Here is a 13,338-nt window from a genome sequence, read left to right on the forward strand (position 1 = left end):
TTTATAAATTCACGTTCATGATTCAAACATTCCTTTTGAGTGTGAATTTCTTTCTTCAGTTTCAAGCCCCCTCCTGATAATTTTATCTGGTAGACACATTTGCAGGTGGCTCCATTCTGTCTGATAGCACAGGTCCCACAAATTGTTCTCCCAGGGCTTTGGTCCACTTCATTTGAATAAGAGAAATTCAAATTCGTTTTTAGTCAGCAATCTTCAGGCAGGAATAAAGGATGAGTTCTGGTTTGGCCAGTTTAGATGTTACAAAAAACCCCAACACCCAGGCTTTTAACACTATGTTACAATTTAAAATAAAAATTAATACACACACACACACACATTCATCACATTTCCTAACTCTATTAATAAAATAAAATACAGTACAATCCTCCCACATTATACACACAGTATTCATTTTAACATTTGCAAAAAGCCAAATATATAATGCGCATTCTTAACGGTTTCCCTCAGGAGAGTCTTTTTCCTTAAAAACAGGGGATTTTCCCTCTTTTGCCCTCACAGCTCCTGAACTCGCCGTGGCGTTGTGGTTCGGGAATTGACCAGCAGAGGGCAGCAGAGAGCAGGGTTAAACAGCGGCACTGCGCCTGGGCCGCCCCCAGCTGCAGTTCCAGTTGCCACCAGCAGGCGGCAGCACGAGCTGGCAGCGCTGCCCAGCGCCCGCCCTGCCCCATCCCGGCCCCGGGGCTCTGCAATGGTGTGGGATGGAGCGACCTTAAAGCCCGTGCGGTGCCAGCCCTGCCATGGGCAGGGACATCTTCCCCTGGGCCAGGCTGCTCCAGGCCCCCCAGCCTGGCCTTGGACACAGCCAGGGACCGGGCAGCCTCAGCTTCTCTGGGCAACCTGTGCCAGGGCCTCACTGCCCTCACAGGGAAGGATTTTTGTAGGGGAGATGGATGGGGATATCTTTGCTAAACAACTCCGTGGGTTGGGGTCTTCAGGAGAAATTGTTGTCTGTGTCTTCAAAATAGGTGATATCTCTGCAGACATGAAGTGTGCCACAGAACCCTCATGGTTGGACCAGAAAGTTTGAACTCCTGAACTTTAGGTTAATAGGAGAGATGCGTCCCCACAAAGTCTCTTGCATAACCCTGACAGCCTGAACTTCTGAACTTTGCAGGGAAATGAAAGGTTCAAGGGGGATATGAGAGATCACCAGGAGACAATGAGCAAGCGCAGACCAAAAGAAGCTGATTAACATATGAAGTGAGAGTAGGTGGGGATAGTCTTGAATATGTATAGGCAATGTTGAAACTTTCATCAATATGTTTGAACTTAAGTGTATTTCAAGAGAGCGCCTGCTCTCTTTGGGGCGCGCATCTTTGGTGGAGCTACTCCAGGTGCCAAGTAAAGCATACCGACTCCATGACCTGTGCTTGTGGAGTCCTTGTTCTCTGAAGGCAAAGGATTCTTCATCTCAAGGCACAGAGATATCTTCTCACTTCTTCACTGGCACAGACGGCTTCTCATCTCTGTTCTAGCATCTTATGGGATTAATATCACTTAGTCCATCACAAACACATTTACTCAAATCTACACACAAATCTAAACAATCATCTCCCTCTTAATTGGGAAAGATGGGAAGGTTTGGAAGGGAGGATTCACTTCACAGAGGCCTGGGGCAATCAATCCCGGTGCCCCAGCAGGACTCACGGAAACAGCAAGCTGGGACGGCAGGACGTCTCGGCAGGCAGGGGCTGAGGGGCTACAGTGCAGTAAAAACTCGGAGCAGTGATGAGCAGGGGGGAAGGGGCAGCTGCAGCCCGGATCCCAACAGGGCAGGGAGACGTGCGCTCAGGATGCTGGGCACCCGAGCACAGCCCTTCTTTTCTAGTGAGGTAGATCCTCATGAGATCCCACTTCAGTAGCTGCTCTCACAAGCAGAAGCTCACCCCACGGCAGAAGAAGCAGCTCTGGGCTGGGCTCTGGCAGCAGCAGTGAATTCCCTTCTCCAAGCAGCAGCTCCAACCGCCCTCCTCCAAAGCCGAAGGAGAGAGAGCGCCGGCAGCTCCCCCAGCCCTGTCTTTTATCAGCCCAGTTATCACAATATCTCTGCCCATTGGAGAGAAGCTGCCAGTGACTTATGAAAGAAAATATGGGTATTGATCTAGTTTCGATACCCAACTGTGACGGACAAAATCTCTCTCACAGTTGAAAGTTAGAAAGTGTATGTTTATGACGACGCCAGACAGTGTTCAGGATAGCTCCCAAATACACACCGCAATTTACAGGTGATCACAGAGTCCTTTTATTTACAAAAGCATTGAACACCCCAAACACAAATGCATATTCATAACCATGGTACATCCCATTCCCCTCTTCTTATGGTAATTAGCTAAAAGGCAATGAAGCATGCGTCGTTTGTTCTTCGAAATGGTCAGTGGTCCTTTTCATGGGGACGGGTCCCCAAAATGAGGAAGTAAGGAAGTCTTCCTCGTTCTGACCTTTCTACCATGTCAATGCAAATATGACAAATGAATGCTTGGTAGGACTCCTATTTCCTGTCTTCGTGACCGTTCAATGGGTTTCTGTGCAGAGGAGGCCTACAATTGTCTTATGTTCCTAAAAGCTATTGATCAGTTTCTGTATTCTTCATTATAAACACAGCTAACCAAACATAAAGTTGACAAGTCATCAGTTATTCTAACACAGAAGAGTGATCCCAAACCCAGTTTCAATCAGTTAATTACGAACCTTTAATTTCAGCAAAGCCTTCCTGTCTACATTAGTTCATGTCAGAAAAGCTAAAACCTCAACCGCTCTAAAATTCTTAATTCTTTAAAGTTTCTGTCTCACCAGATGAGAGAAGTGCAACCAGATGCCCTCCTCCCCTGAGCTTGCCCACTTCTTTTGTTTTTGTTAAGTCCCCAGTCATCAGCATCTTCCAGCAACTTATGGTGCCCTGTTCTTTTGAGCCTTCCGATGTTTGCATTTTTGTACTGGAGTTTCTTACGCATGGTAACATAAACTAACAGATGAATTTTGCATTCCTCTCTGGAGGAGGGACAGTTGATGGACTTCTAGTTGGACCAGTGGGGTCGGAGAGGTGGCAACCTCATTCTCCAATCCCTGCCCCAATCCATGAGAAATTCCACTACAGAAATGCAAACATCAGAAGGCTGAAAAGAACAGGATGACATTTATGGGAAAAAATTCTGTAAGTAAAAAGAAACAAAAGGAAAGAAACCTGTGAGAAATGACCGCTCACTTTAAAATTTTAAAGATTAATTAAATCTCAACAACACAACAAAAAGACTGAATAAGGAAGAAGGGACGGCGCTGGGTGCTCAGCTGCAGCCAGACGCACATCCACAAAATGGCGGCTCTGCCTTTTATACCCCTGCTGTTGCAGCAGCCAAATCCAGATCCAGAGCAGTCATATATCCAGACATTTTCCTTCTGTGTCCCGGGCTGCTCCCAAAGCTGCCAGTCGACTCTTCCGGGCTGTCCATTGGTGGAGACCTTCCTGCAGTCTGTTTGGAGGTCAGCTGTTGTCATGCCAAGCCTCCTCGGTGACAGCTTTCCCCATTCCCAACTGCCTCATTGAAACATGAATTCTGAAGAATTAGGGATTTTAGTGAGAGGAATGACAAGATTTGTCTTTACAAGCAAGTCCTGGGTCTGCTGATAGATAAAATCAGCACTGAGAAATGAGAGAAACAATGGGAAGGATTCTACTGATTGATGAATGGAAAAGAAGATATTTGCCTTTGCAAACAAATTGCAGGTTTGTTTATAAATGAAATTGGATATTGAAATATGAAAGCAACAGTGGGGAATACCCATAAATCCCATAAGAATGAAAAATTAGGGGGTTATGCATTAAAAGGGGAATCTTAGGTCTTAGGCATTTTGGGAAGCCTGTACCTGTCAAGTACCTCAGCCAATGGGGAAAGAGAGAGGGAAATACGATGGGGACTTTGGGTTAAAAGGAGGCTGCGTCCTCCAAAACCTCGAGAGGGAAAGCCCACGGGGGAATGGCTGTGGAAACTCTGTCCCTGTACTCAAATAAAGTTTCAAGGCTGTTTTGTGGACACTTGGCTTTCCATAGCTTGGCTTTTCCCCACATGCTGAAGGTGCTGGGTAGGGCTTAAAGAGTGACTTAAAGAATGATAAAAGGATATAAAAGTATTTACACAGGATGATAAATGCAGCTGGAACCAGTGGAGAGAGAGATAAAGGGAGCTCCAGGGTGGTTTTTGACAAGTGCTGTAAGGGAAGGAGCAGTGCCTACCGAAAGCGAAAGTTTGAGGTGAGGTAATCTGAGATATTTTGGCTCTCAGAACAAATGACCCCTCAGATCCCTTTTTAGGAACTCTCCAGAACAATGAAAGGATTTCCGGAGAGAAACAGAGCCATGCAAATGATTTCTGGGAAAAATGCTTATTGCAGTGTTAAATCAGAGGCCCATTTTCATGAATATGTATCATTTTGGGGGATAAAATCCATATGGCAAAGTCGCCCCTGACCTCCAGGACCAGGAGAGATCGGCGGTGAGTGCGAGCTGGTAAAGAATTGCAGCTTTGTGATCCCTCCAGTTCTGTCAGGGAGTTGGGCCGATCTGGGTATCAGGGGCTGGGGGGACACTGGGGACACTTGGGGTGGGGGAGAGGGGAAAATGGCATCAGGACTGGGGCCATGGGGGGCACTGGGGGGGAGCCTGGGGTGAATGTGATGTGGGATTGCAGTCCTGGGCGAAGGTGGGGGGCACTGGGGAGATGGGAGTGGGGCTCACGGGGCTCTGGGGGCAGCAGGGGGGGCTGGCAGTGTGACTGGGGCCATGGGAGGGCTGGGGGACACTGCAGGGGGCAGGGGGTGATCCCCAGATTTGGGTTGGGGTCCTGGGGTCTATCATTTCCAACAAGCCCAAAGGGGACACGGGACTGGGAGTGGGATTGGGGTCTGAGGGTGGCTGTGGGGGACATTGGGGGGTCAGGGATTTACCAGACAGTTGGAGTCCTGAAGGGCCCTGAGGGGACACTGGGGAAATGACACAAGATTGTGGGTGTGGGACTGGAGTTCCAGGAGGGGCTGGAGGACACTGGGGTATCCAGAAGTGACCCCAGGATTGGGGATCAGGGACCCAGCATGTGTCCAGGGGTCTCCTGGCCAGGAGTGCCTCCCTTCCCCTTGGGCTGACCCCACTCCCTTCCCCCATGTTCCCTCCATGAGGAACCCTCCCTGTGTCACCTCCGTGTCCCCTCTGTGTCCCCCAGTGTCCCTCACTGCTCCCGGTGGCCTCTCCCCTCCATGGCCCCCCTGGCTCACGCCCTGGCACTGCTGGCAATGACCTTGGCCACTGCAGCCATTGATGTGAAGTGGATGGACACGGCCCCGAACTCCTTCGATGACCAGTACCTGGGCTGTGGCCCTGCCATGACCGCGGCGTTGCCGGCCCTCAACCGCTCTGAGTTCCAGAAGAATCCTCTGTTTGCCGAAGTTTGGCTTAAGGCTGTGGCTGAGTGGAAGGACCGGGGGTCCCGTGTGTCCCCTCTGTCGTCCCCAGCCCAGGCCATTGCTCTCAGGGCCTACACCATGGAGGAGATGCGCTTGTATCAGGAGTTCAACGCAGCCATGCGCGAGGCTGGAAGTAGCAGCTGGAAATACCGGAATGAATTCCACTTCAAATCGCTGCATTTCCTGCTGACCCAGGCCCTCCAGAAGCTGAGACGACCAAACCAGTGTTATGATGTGCACCGGGGGGTGAAGAACACCCAGTTCAATGTGAATAAAAATGACAAAGTCCGCTTTGGTCAGTTTGCATCATCGTCCATGGATATAAAGGTGGCCTGGAAATTTGGGCATGGCACTATATTCAAGGTGAACACGTGCCACGGCGTGGACATCCAGGGATTCACCAGCTTTCCAGAGGAGGAGGAGGTGCTGATCCCACCCTTTGAGACATTCAAGGTCACCAATGTGAGCAAGATAGGGAATACAATGGTTATTGATCTTCAATCCACGGGGAACGCCAGCAACTACAACTGCGAGTGGCTGAAAGGTGACATCATGGGGACAACCTGGAGGGGCCAGGGACACTGAGTGAGGGTTGGGGACAAGGACACACGGTGCTGGGGACACCCATGGGCAGGAGGGGACAGTGGGTGGGAGACAGGACAGCCATTGCAGGGCACAGGGGATGGGGACACCCAGTGCCAGGTGAGGGGGACAGGGACATCCAGTGCTGGGGACACCCACTGGGGTTGGGGGGACTTGGCCACCCATGGCTGGGTAGAGGGGACAAGGACCTCCTTCTGGCCCCTCTGACCCCCACATCCTCAGGGCTCCTCCCTCACCCCTGTCCCTCCCTCCATTGTCCCCCTGACCCCCCTCTTTGTGTCCCCAGGTGGGAGCCTCCCCAGGAACTCCCCCCACCTCGGTGGGCTTCTCCTGGCCACCGTGGCCATGGCAGTGGTCACTGGAACCCTCTGAGCCACGACGCCACCAAGGTTGTTGTGATCTTGGAGGCCACTGTGGCCACCATGCCCACAAATGCCACCAGGACCTGCAGAGAAAAGAGGACACCAAGGCTACCGAGGCTTGTTGTTGTAAGAGAAACAAAAGAAGTGGCCAAGCTCAGGGGAGGAGGGCATCTGGTTGCACTTCTCTCATCTGGTGAGACAGAAACTTTAAAGAATTAAGAATTTTAGAGGGGTTATGATTTTAGTTAGTGATAAGCTTTTCTGAAATTAGCTAAAGTAGACATGTAGGCTTTGCTGAAATTAAAGGTTCGTAATTAACTGAGAGAAACTGGGTTTGGGATCACTCTTCTGTGTTAGAATAACTGATGACTTGTCAACTTTATGTTTTGTTAGCTGTGTTTATAATGAAGAATACAGAACCTGATCAATAGCTTTTAGGAACATAAGGGAATTGTAGGCCTCCTCTGCACAGAAACCCATTGAACGGTCATGAAGACAGGAAATAGGAGTCCTACCAAGCGTTCATTTCTCATATTTGCATTGACATGGTAGAAAGGTCAGAACGAGGAAGACTTCCTTACTTCCTCATTTTGGGGACCCATCCCCATGAAAAGGAGCACCGACCCATTTCAAAGAACAAACGACGCATGCTTCATTGCCTTTTAGCTAATTAACATAAGAAGCGGGGAATGGGATGTACCATGGTTATGAATATGCATTTGCGTTTGGGGTATTCAATGCTTTTGTAAATAAAAGGACTCTGTGATCACCTGTAAATTGCGGTGTGTATTTGGGAGCTATCCTGCACACTGTCCAGCATCGTCATAAACATACACTTTCTAACTTTCAACTGTGAGAGAGTTTTTGTCCGTCACAGTTGGGTATCGAAACTAGATCAATACCCATATTTTCTTTCATAAGTCACTGGCAGTTTCTCTCCAATGGGCAGAGATATTGTGATAACTGGGCTGATAAAAGACAGGGCTGGGGGAGCTGCCGGCGCTCTCTCTCCTTCGGCTTTGGAGGAGGGCGGTTGGAGCTGCTGCTTGGAGAAGGGAATTCACTGCTGCTGCCAGAGCCCAGCCCAGAGCTGCTTCTTCTGCCGTGGGGTGAACTTCTGCTTGTGAGAGCAGCTACTGAAGTGGGATCTCATGAGGATTTACCTCACTAGAAAAGAAGGGCTGTGCTCGGGTGCCCGGCATCCTGAGCGCACGTCTCCCTGCCCTGTTGGGATCTGGGCTGCAGCTGCCCCTTCCCTGTTGCTCCTTCAGCACTGCTCCGAGTTTTTACTGCACTGTAGCCCCTCAGCCCCTGCCTGCCGAGACGTCCTGCCGTCCCAGCTTGCTGTTTCCGTGAGTCCTGCTGGGGCACTGGGATTGATTGCCCCAGGCCTCTGTGAAGCGAATCCTCCCTTCCAAACCTTCCCATCTTTCCCAATTAGGAGGGAGATGATTGTTTAGATTTGTGTGTAGATTTGAGTAAATGTGTTTGTGATGGACTAAGTGATATTAATCCCATAAGATGCTTGAACAGAGATGAGAAGCTGTCTGTGCCAGTGAAGAAGTGAGAAGATATCTCTGTGCCTTGAGATGAAGAATCCTTTGCCTTTAGAGAACAAAGACTCCACAAGCACAGGTCATGGAGTCGGTATGCTTTACTTGGCACCTGGAGTAGCTCCGTCACAGATGTGCGCCCCAAAGAGAGCAGGCGCTCTCTTGAAATACACTTAAGTTCAAACATATTGATGAAAGATTCAACATTGCCTATACATATTCAAGAGTATCCCCGCCTACTCTAGCTCCATGTGTTAATCAGCTTCTTTTGGTCTGCGCTTGCTCATTGTCTCCTGGTGGTCTCCCATATCCCCCTTGAACCTGTCATTTCCCTGCAAAGTTCAGATGTTCAGGCTGTCAGGGTGTCCTGGTTTGGGACAAATTTGGGAGAAAACCCCTGTAGAGGATCCCTCTAAGGAAGCAAGCCCAAGTGGCCCCTCCCTCCAACTGCTCCGGTAAAAAAAACCCTCTTTGGAGAAAAGTGGAAAAAACTATTTTACTAAACAAATGAAGTGCATACAAGTATAAAGAATGAATACTATGAAACAATAAAACCTCTCGTTCTGAAGTGAGATGGCAAATTGAGAAAGTTTTTGCCAAGGCTGTAGCTCGGCTCTCTTTCAGTCTCCCATCAGTCTCAGTCCCGCCAGCGCTGCTGGAAAATGCCAAGGTCCAGGCCCCGGTGGGCCGCAGGTGCAGCCCCCAGTGCTCCCCTGGGTTTCAGTCCAGAGCAGGTTTAAACAGTTTCAAGAAAAAGGAAAAAAAACAGTCCAGGGAACTTCTCTGCCCTAGCTAGCTGAAACTAACTAAAAGCAAAAAAAAAAATCTCTGTCCTGCAGTCTCTCCAAGCCTCCACCGAACACACTGTCCGCAGAAGAATGTGTTGGAGTCAGGCAGTTTTCTCAAAACAAACTCCGCCCTTCTCCTTGCTCTTAGAACCAGTCTTAAAGGCACAGGACTCAATATACAGCGCAAACAGAACAGACGATTTGGGATACAAGCATCATTAAGTTACCCTAGGACACAGGGTTATGCAAGAGACTTTGCGTGGACCCATCTCTCCTATTAACCTAAAGTTCATGAGTTCAAACATTCTGGTTCAACCACGAGGGTTCTGTGGCACACTTCATGTCTGCAGAGATATCAAGACCCATTTTGAAGACACAGACAACAATTTCTCCTGAAGACCCCTACCCACTGAGTTGTTTAGCAAAGATATCCCCATCCATCTCCCCTACAAAAGTCCTTCCCTGTGAGGGCAGTGACGCCCTGGCACAGGTTGCCCAGAGAAGCTGCAGCTGCCCGGTCCCTGGCCATGTCCAAGGCCAGGTTGTGGGGCCTGGAGCAGCCTGGCCCAGGGGAAGATGTCCCTGCCCATGGCAGGGCTGGCACCGCACGGGCTTTAAGGTCGCTCCATCCCAAACCATTGCAGAGCCCCGGGGCCGGGATGGGGCAGGGCGGGCACTGGGCAGCGCTGCCAGCTCATGCTGCCGCCTGCTGGTGGCACCCGGAACTGCAGCTGAGGGCAGGGCAGGCGCAGTGCCGCTGTTTAACCGTGCTCACTGCTTCCCTCTGGTGGGCAATTCCAAAACCACAACTCCCAGAATCCCCAAATCCAGAGTGGGACAGGCTGGAAGGTCCCAGAGTGGGCACCTGGGCCAAGCTCCCAGCTCATGCAGCACCATCCCTGAGCACAGATTTGGATCCAGAGCAGCCCAGAGCTGGACATTGCACTGGGCAGACCTGGACATGGCACTGGAAAGAGCTGGACGTTGCACTTGACAGAGCTGGACACGGCATTGAACAGAGCTGAACATGGCACTCCTGATGTTCCTCACCATGCAGGACAGAGCTGGGCACGATCACTCCCTGACCTCTCATCCCCTTCTCGTCCCAATGCCCCCTGGATCCCTCCTGGCCCCAGGACACACATCCAGCTCCACTGGTCACCCACCAGCACCCCCAGGTCCTTCTCCAGAGCTGCTCCAGCAGGTCCCCCCCAGCCGGGCATGGCACTGGGGGCTGTCAGAGTTCTTTAACAGAATTGTTTTGTACAAATTTTTAATAGAGTGGCTTTGCAAAACGGCCTTGGTGGCCACAGTGGTAGCAGTGTGTGTGGCAACCTTGTTGCTCAGGGAGTCTTGGTGATGATGTTGGCCACAGTGGCCTCAGTGACATCGGTGACATCAATGACATCAGTAACATCGGTAACATCAGAAACATTGGTGGCCTCATGGCTTAGAGGGCCCCGGTGGCCACTGCCAGTGCTGTGGTGGCCAGGACGAGTCTTCCGAGGTGGTAGGGGGTCAAGGGGACGCTTCCACCTGGGGGAAAAAGAGGGGCGTCAGGGGGGCCATGGGGGGATTGAGGGTTGGGGAGGGTATAATGGGGGATAAGGGGTGACAGGAGAGATGGGGGCCACGAGGTGACAGGTGTGAGGGTGGTGGGGGTATGGGGGGGTACAGGGGCCAAGGAGGTCAGAGGGGTCATGATGGGCTTAGGGGTGACAGGGGTCAGGGGGAGTCAGGGGGTGACAGGGAGTGACAGGGAGTGACAGGGGTTCAGGGTGTGCCATGGGGATCCCAGCCCACTCACATCCAGTGCAGAAGGCCTGTCCCCACAGCATTGCCTTTGGCAGACAGGGATGGGTCAGAACGGGAGCATCCCAATCCCTGTCCCTGTCCCTGTCCCTGTCCCTGTCAATGTCCCTGTCCCTGTCCCTGTCCCTATCCCTGTCCCTGTCCCTGTCCCTGTCCTCCCTTGGCAGGGGTGTCCCTGTCCCCTCCCAGATGTGGGGGTCCCCATCCCTATGCCCTGTCCCTGGGGTACTCTTGTGGTCCCTGTACTTGGTGTCCCCAGCACTGAGTGTCCTTGTCCCCCCACACACAGTGGGTGCCCCTCTCCCTGTCCCTAGCCCCAGTGAGTGTCACTGTGTCCCCTGTGCCTTACTGTGGGTGGCCCCATTCCCCCAGGCTGTTCCTTGTGCTGTTGCCTTACAGCCACTCGCAGTTGTATTTGCTGTAGGTCCCGGTGGAGAGGAGCCGGATCCATGTCGTCTTCCCATCCCAGATGACTTGGGTGACCTCAAAGGTTTCGTATGGTGGGATCAGCACCTCCTGCTTCATTGGATACATGGAGAAAGCCCGGATGTCCATGCCTTGGCATGTGACCACCTGGAATATAGTGTCTGTCCCAAATTTCTGAGCAATCTCTTTACGCGGAAACATTGATGTGAAATGACCAAACCGGACCCTCTGGCCACGCCGCGCCTGGAAATGAGTGCCAGGAACGCCCCAGAACACGTTGCGGCACTGCGGGTTCTGAGCCTGCCTCAGCTTCAGCAGGGCCTGGGTCAGCAGGAAATGCAACGTTTTGAAGTGGAAGTTCTTTCGGTATTCCTGGGGGGAGCGCCCAGCCCTGCGCACGGCCTCGTTGAACTGCTGGTGCACGTCCTTGCTCGAGTAAGCCATGACAGCGATGGCCTGGGCTGGGGACGACAGAGGGGACACACGGAAGCCCCGCTTGCGCCACTCAGCTGCAGCCTTCACCCAGAGCCGGGTGAACAGAGGATTCTTCTGGAACTCGGAGAGTCTGAGGGCCGGCAAGGCCGCGGTCATGGCAGGGCCGCAGCCCCGGTACTGGTCATCGAAGGACTCCCAGGCCATGTCCAGGGGCACCACATCAATGGCCGCAGCGGCCACGGCCATTGCCAGCAGTGCCAGGGAGTGAGCCAGGGGGGCCATGGAGGGGAGAGGCCACCAGGAGAGTGTGGGACACTGGGGGACACACAGGGGACACACTGAGGGGACACAGAGGGGACACTGAGGGGACACTGTGGCACCCGGGGGTACATGGGAAGGGTTCCCCTATGAGGGACTGAGGAGGGGCACTGGGGTCAGCCCAGGGGATGGGGGGACAGCTCTGCCCAGAAGAACCCTGGACACATCCCAGGTAGCTGATCCCAAATCCTGGGGTCATTCCTGGACTCCCCAGTGTCCCTCAGACCCCCAGGATCTTGATTCAAATTCTGGCCTCACTCCCTGTGCCCCCAGCAGTGCCCTCCGTGACCCCAGTCCCACAATGCCCTCCCTGGCCCCCACTTCTGTGTCCCCCCAGGCTCGTCCCTGTGCCCACCAGCCCCATAATTCCTCTCCCAGTCCCATGTCCCTTCCCCCAGGTGTCACCCCAGCCCCTCCGCAGTTCCCCAGTCCAAACCCTGGGGTCAATCCCGGACCTTCCCAGTGTTCCCTCAGTGCCCCACCCATTCCCAGTACCAATCCCAGTGCCATGTTTACCATTCCAGTGCCCCCCCAGTGCTCCCCAGGACCTCAATCCTGCTCCCAGACCTTCTGCAGCCCTCTTGTGATCCCGGGCCCCTCAGGAACCTCTCCCAAATTCCTAAAGTCAATTCCTCATCCCACCTCCAATGTCCCCCAAAGCCTTCTCCCAGACCCCAAATTCACTCCCAGGCCTGTGACCCCTTTCACTCAAAGACCCCCAGTGCAAATCCAGGGATCACCCCCTGCCCACACAATGTTCCCTTGGAGCCCCCCATAGCCCATCTCTGCAATCCCAGCCCCATGAACCCCCCAGGTGTCCCCAGAGTCCCCCCAGCCCCTGATACCGAGATTGGCCAAACTCCCTGACAGAACTGGAGGGATCACAAAGCCGCAGTTCTTTATCAGCTCTCGCTCGGAGCGGATCTCTCCTGCTCCTGCAGGCCAGGGGAGGCTTCACCACGGGGTATTTATCCACCAGAGTCATAAATATTCACTGCAAATAATTTCTTATCTAATACAGAACCAGCAGTTTTTCGGGAATTAATTTGCACGGCTCCGCCTCCTTCTGGAAGTCCTTTTCTGGTACTGGAGGATCATCCAGAGGGGTCCCTGGGGGTCGTTTTCACGGAGTGCCCCAATATCCCCAATGGAACCACTCCTGGAACTTTTCCTTTGTGCAAGCGCTGCTCCTTCTGTGATCCAGAACTTGCCAAAACCCCGCACTGGAGTTCCCTTTGTCTCCTGCTCCATGGATTTCAGCCACATTTAACCTGCCTTCGCACACTTTTGCATCCTTCTCTTTCTTTTGCCTGTCAGTCTTTCAGCCCTATCCAGCAACTTCAGGAGAATCCAAAACTTTCTATTCTCCCTTTCATTTCTCACCCTCCATGACCCCAACCCCAGGGTCCCATGTCCCCCCCGAGCCCCCCAGCCCCACTCCCCACTGCTCACGCAGTTGCTGTCACACCTCAGACACCACATGGGGTCCCCTATCAGATGACATCCCTGCAGGCACCCCGAGCCTGGCCATGATCTCCTGGGGAGTGCCTGCGTGACTTCCCCGGCCTT

General features: G+C 52.6%; 1 protein-coding gene and 1 pseudogene across 1 annotated transcript; one reads left to right on the forward strand and one right to left on the reverse strand.

Moving 5' to 3' along the window:
- The first annotated feature begins 4,387 nt into the window (after positions 1-4,387).
- LOC120766035 (NAD(P)(+)--arginine ADP-ribosyltransferase 2-like) lies at positions 4,388-7,161 on the forward strand. Its single transcript, XM_040091405.2, has 3 exons — positions 4,388-4,508; positions 5,232-6,016; positions 6,362-7,161. The coding sequence occupies exons 1-3, from the start codon at positions 4,465-4,467 to the stop codon at positions 6,445-6,447; spliced, it is 915 nt and encodes a 304-aa protein (XP_039947339.1). The 5' UTR covers positions 4,388-4,464; the 3' UTR covers positions 6,448-7,161.
- Positions 7,162-10,228: 3,067 nt separating this feature from the next.
- On the reverse strand, positions 10,229-11,697 carry LOC120766046 (NAD(P)(+)--arginine ADP-ribosyltransferase 2-like; annotated as a pseudogene).
- Positions 11,698-13,338: the final 1,641 nt, after the last annotated feature.

Source organism: Hirundo rustica (assembly GCF_015227805.2).
Source record: "Hirundo rustica isolate bHirRus1 chromosome 1 unlocalized genomic scaffold, bHirRus1.pri.v3 SUPER_1_unloc_2, whole genome shotgun sequence".
NCBI classification, from domain to species: Eukaryota; Metazoa; Chordata; class Aves; order Passeriformes; family Hirundinidae; genus Hirundo; species Hirundo rustica.

What these genes read in the sequence shown, in the direction of transcription:
- LOC120766035 (XM_040091405.2), top strand. Translation starts at nt 4,465, where the DNA reads ATGGCAAAGTCGCCCCTGACCTCCAGGACCAGGAGAGATCGGCG. An exon ending in AGGACCAGGAGAGATCGGCG is followed by an intron (nt 4,509 to 5,231) that starts GTGAGTGCGAGC and finishes TGTGTCCCCCAG; the next exon opens with TGTCCCTCACTGCTCCCGGT. An exon ending in CAACTGCGAGTGGCTGAAAG is followed by an intron (nt 6,017 to 6,361) that starts GTGACATCATGG and finishes TTGTGTCCCCAG; the next exon opens with GTGGGAGCCTCCCCAGGAAC.